Source organism: Chionomys nivalis, chromosome 11 (genome assembly GCF_950005125.1).
Source record: "Chionomys nivalis chromosome 11, mChiNiv1.1, whole genome shotgun sequence".
NCBI classification, from domain to species: Eukaryota; Metazoa; Chordata; class Mammalia; order Rodentia; family Cricetidae; genus Chionomys; species Chionomys nivalis.
The window spans coordinates 70,848,479-70,852,406 of NC_080096.1; the positions used below are offsets into that span (position 1 = coordinate 70,848,479).

At 39.5% G+C, this 3,928-nt stretch overlaps 1 protein-coding gene across 1 annotated transcript; it reads right to left on the reverse strand.

The window, feature by feature from the left end:
- Positions 1–1,638: 1,638 nt before the first annotated feature.
- LOC130883845 (transcription factor BTF3) lies at positions 1,639–2,494 on the reverse strand. Its single transcript, XM_057784643.1, has one exon. It carries the CDS (start codon positions 2,382–2,384, stop codon positions 1,896–1,898), a length of 489 nt encoding a protein of 162 aa, XP_057640626.1. The 5' UTR covers positions 2,385–2,494; the 3' UTR covers positions 1,639–1,895.
- Between the last annotated feature and the right edge of the window lie 1,434 nt (positions 2,495–3,928).

Below are 3,928 nucleotides of genomic sequence, written 5' to 3' on the forward strand. Positions count from 1 at the left end.
CTGTGTGTGCAATGTTTGTGGGTAATTGCAGTATGCGTGTGTATAGCATAAGGAGTCCAAAAACAACTTTTAGGAGTTGATTTTCTTTTACCACTGGGATCCAGGAGTTGAATTGTGGTTAGCAGGCTTGAAGAGTGATTGCTTTAGCCTTCTTGCCAGACTTAATGATCTATTTTGATCATTTGGAGGAATTTATCTTACTAAAATGTCACTGTGTCATACTGAAAAATAGTTGTGACTAAACTTGTGAATGGAAGCTCACCCCCACCACACAAAAAAGGTTCGCTTTCTGATGATCTTCTTTTAACTTACTATGTTTGTATAATGTTGCTATTTATTAAACATGCTCACTACTTTGTATCCACTTCTTATTTTTCATTTTTATTAAAAATTGATTCTTTTCTCATACAATATATCCTATTGATTAATTGATTAGAAAATAAACGATAGTAGAGAGGTTGGAATGTTGCAGATCTGGAACCTATTTTCAATTTATTTTGGCCTCTATTCACGAGGGAGACGACTAAGTCCTGCTCAGGAACCAGATGTTTCTAGGTCCTAATGGCTTCCTCAGAGTAGGGAGTGAGAAGGTACAATGTCAATGTTATAGAAACTGGAAGTCAGGTAAAAGGCCTACAGCATACTCACTTATTCAGCAATGCAGAGAGCCTTACCTTGCTTACTCTGCTCCCAGCAGGCAGACTGAGTTCTGCTCTGTTGACAAAGCATGGTCACCCCTCATTGAATAGACATGACAAGGACCTCTGAAAATAGCTGCTGCTAGGTCCTCAGGCAGCATCATGTGCCCCTATTGACTAGACACAATCAGTGCCTCTGATAATGACTATTGCTAAGCCTTCAGGCAGACTCCAGGTTGGCTCAACCTCTTGGTCTTGTAGGCCTTATATTCCTACAAGATAGGATAGTTCACTTCCCCTTAAGTTGCACTTCACCTTTAACAACCTGTATCTTCTGTATCTTCCTTAATTTTTTAAAAAATATTTACTTATTATGTATACAATATTCTGTCTGTATGTCTGCAGGCCAGAAGAGGGCACTAGACCTCTTTACAGATGGTCCTGAGCCACCATGTGGTTGCCAGGGATTGAACTCAGGACTTTTGGGAGAGCAGGCAATGCTCTTAACCACTGAGCCATTTCTCCAGCCCCGTTAAATTTTTTTGAGACAGGGTTTCTCTATTTAGCCCTGGCTACCCTGGAACTCACTTTGCAGATAAGGCAGTCATCAAACTCGGAAATCCAACTGCTTCTACCTCCCAAGTGCTGGGATTAAAGTCATGTGCCACTACCACCACGCTAACACCCTGTATCTTTAGTGAGTTTACATCCAACGTAGCCTGTTATGTCTCATAGTATATTGCTACACAGAATCTATATCCCAATTTTATCTAGATCCTAATTTTATCATTAACAAGGACTGCAAAATTCAGAAGAGGATGTAACTAAACACTATACATGGGCTATATCAGGCCATTATCTTAACACCTAAAAATATAGTTCATATCAATGATATTATATTGCTTTACAATACTTTGAATTAATCGTGTGCTTAATATTTGAATTTAAGACAGTATTTATTTTTTTTTTTTTTTTTTTTTTTTTTTTTTTTTTTTTTTTTTACTAGGCAAAGAATTTTATTAACCCTTTTCCAAACTTTATTCCCAGGCTTCTTCAGCTTAATTTGCTGCAAAGAATGAATTGTGTTTAAGCAAAAACTGAAAAGAGCTGCAGTGTCCAAGGGGCTTGGGCTTAAAAATATTAGCGATCTAGATTTGATCAGATCCATAAACAAAAGACCTTTAAAAAGCAGCCATGATATAAAATAGCAGCTCCTGTAACTTCTGCAAGAGTCACTTCTTCAGAAGTCCCCTCCGTTCAGTTTGCCTCGTTCTTAGAAGCCTCATCAAAATTCTCCACCAGGTCTGGGACTTCATCATCATCATCCTCTCCAGTAGCAAGGGGTGCTTTTCCATCCACAGATTGTTTGGGCAGAGCTTCAGCCAGTCTCCTTAAACTAGTCAGACTGTCTGCCCCAAGCTGGTTTAGAATGCTGGGAAGCATTTCTGTCAGTTGCTTTGTCTCGGCGTGGCCTGTAATGGTGAAGGTGTTTGCTGCCAGAGACGCCTGAACTTTAGGGTTGTTAAAATGGATCACTGTTCCTTGGTTTGTAAACATGTTCACCTCTTCAATACCAGAGATATTGTTCACCCCTAACTTCTTTAAGGAGAACTGCAGTTTTTTATCATCTGCTGTGGCTGTTCTGTGAACCACCTTCTTCTTTCTGCGAGCAGTTCCTTTCCCACCAATGCGCACTTGTGCCTGCAGCTTGGCCAGTTTTTCCTGGTTCATGATCGTTTCTTTCATCTTGTCGGAGTGGAAATGGGGCCGCGCGGGGGACTAGGGTTCGCGCTCAGGGGGTCTCGGGCGGACCAGCTGAGATAAGGCGCACACACGCGGGGACGCAAGATGGCAGCTAGAGGCGACAGTATTTATTTTTATTATTACTAGTGGTAGTGATAATATTGCTTTTGAGAACTAGGCCAATTTTGGGGAGCCAGCAGAGTCCAGCTGTACTGACTTCCTACCAAGGTTCACATCAGTTGCCTCAGTGTAGCAAAATGGAGTAAGTAAATTTCTAGTCTGAGAGGTATTGGAATGAACTCACACACCTGCTGTTTGAGTCGTGTTCTTTATTCTTCTACTGTTACAAATCCTCAAGCATATATAAATCCATTAAGTAATAACTTGTTAGTAATAAAATACTACTTGGAAAATTCTCAGGGCCACAGCATTCTTTGAAGATATGTAGAAATCTTATCAGCTAGCTTGTAGCTAACAGCAACTGAAGCTGTAAGGAAGTGCTGGCCGCTACAGGTTACAAAGGGAGAAAGTTAAATCACTGAGAGACCTAAGAAAAAAAACCAAAGACTATGTGCATTACTTTACACTTCTTAAGTGTGGTTAATAATATCTGGACCTCATTAGTCAATAAACAGCCTCCTTTTATCACCCGAATCTCAGGAGCTAAACAAAATAGCCTACTATGTCAAACACTGGTACGAAGTGTTAATTGTTTTTTGAATCAGTGTATGGAGGGGCTGGTGGAGAAAGCTTAGAAAGCTATTGATCTCTTGAACAACTGTGCTATAACAAGGAAAGACACTTTTAGTACTGCCCTAATTTGTCATAAGTCTTTGAAGGATGTAGATCTAGCAAGGTCGGACACTAGCATCTATGATCTGTGAAAGTTCCTCCTATGATCACCCCACAAGGAATTCTGTCTGGCCACATCATACTGTCAATGAGTTAATTATAGAGAACAGGTTTCTAAGTTTTTTTTTTTATTGTAGTGTTGGACAAAAGGTTTGTTTGTCTTATTTTATTTGTCAATATTAAATAGTTTGGGGGAAAAGTCATACTATTAACAGAACACAGGAAAATTGTGCCTGACATATGAGGAATACACTGCTTAGGAGTCCCAAAGTTGAGTTAGAAGGGGAAAATGTTGATACACAAGAGAGTTTGTAGCTAGAGACAGCCAGCTATTCAAAAAGCAGTATTTTTCCCAGGCTGTACCTATGTGAATTTAACCTTCATAAGATGTCTAAATCTCATGGGTTGGCCTTCTAAATGTCAGCTGATCTACTGAGTATCCTTGTGGATCTCATAAGGTAATGTTCATGGTAAACAAGTTCTACCACTGAGATGCATCCCTTCCCTATATTTTTACTCTATGCTTTAACACATGGATCTGACTAAGTTGCTCAGACCAGTTTTGGACTCAGGAATTGCTTTCAATTTGTGATCTTTGTGCCGTAGTTTCTAGAGCTACTATGCTTATTGGTCTCTGCTACTATTGATGGATAAGATATTTTATATTTCCTAATATGTATTAGATACAAATTCTA

Excerpts from the sequence above, each read along its gene's own strand:
- LOC130883845 (XM_057784643.1), bottom strand. The coding sequence starts at position 2,384 with ATGAAAGAAACGATCATGAACCAGGAAAAACTGGCCAAGCTGCAGGCA.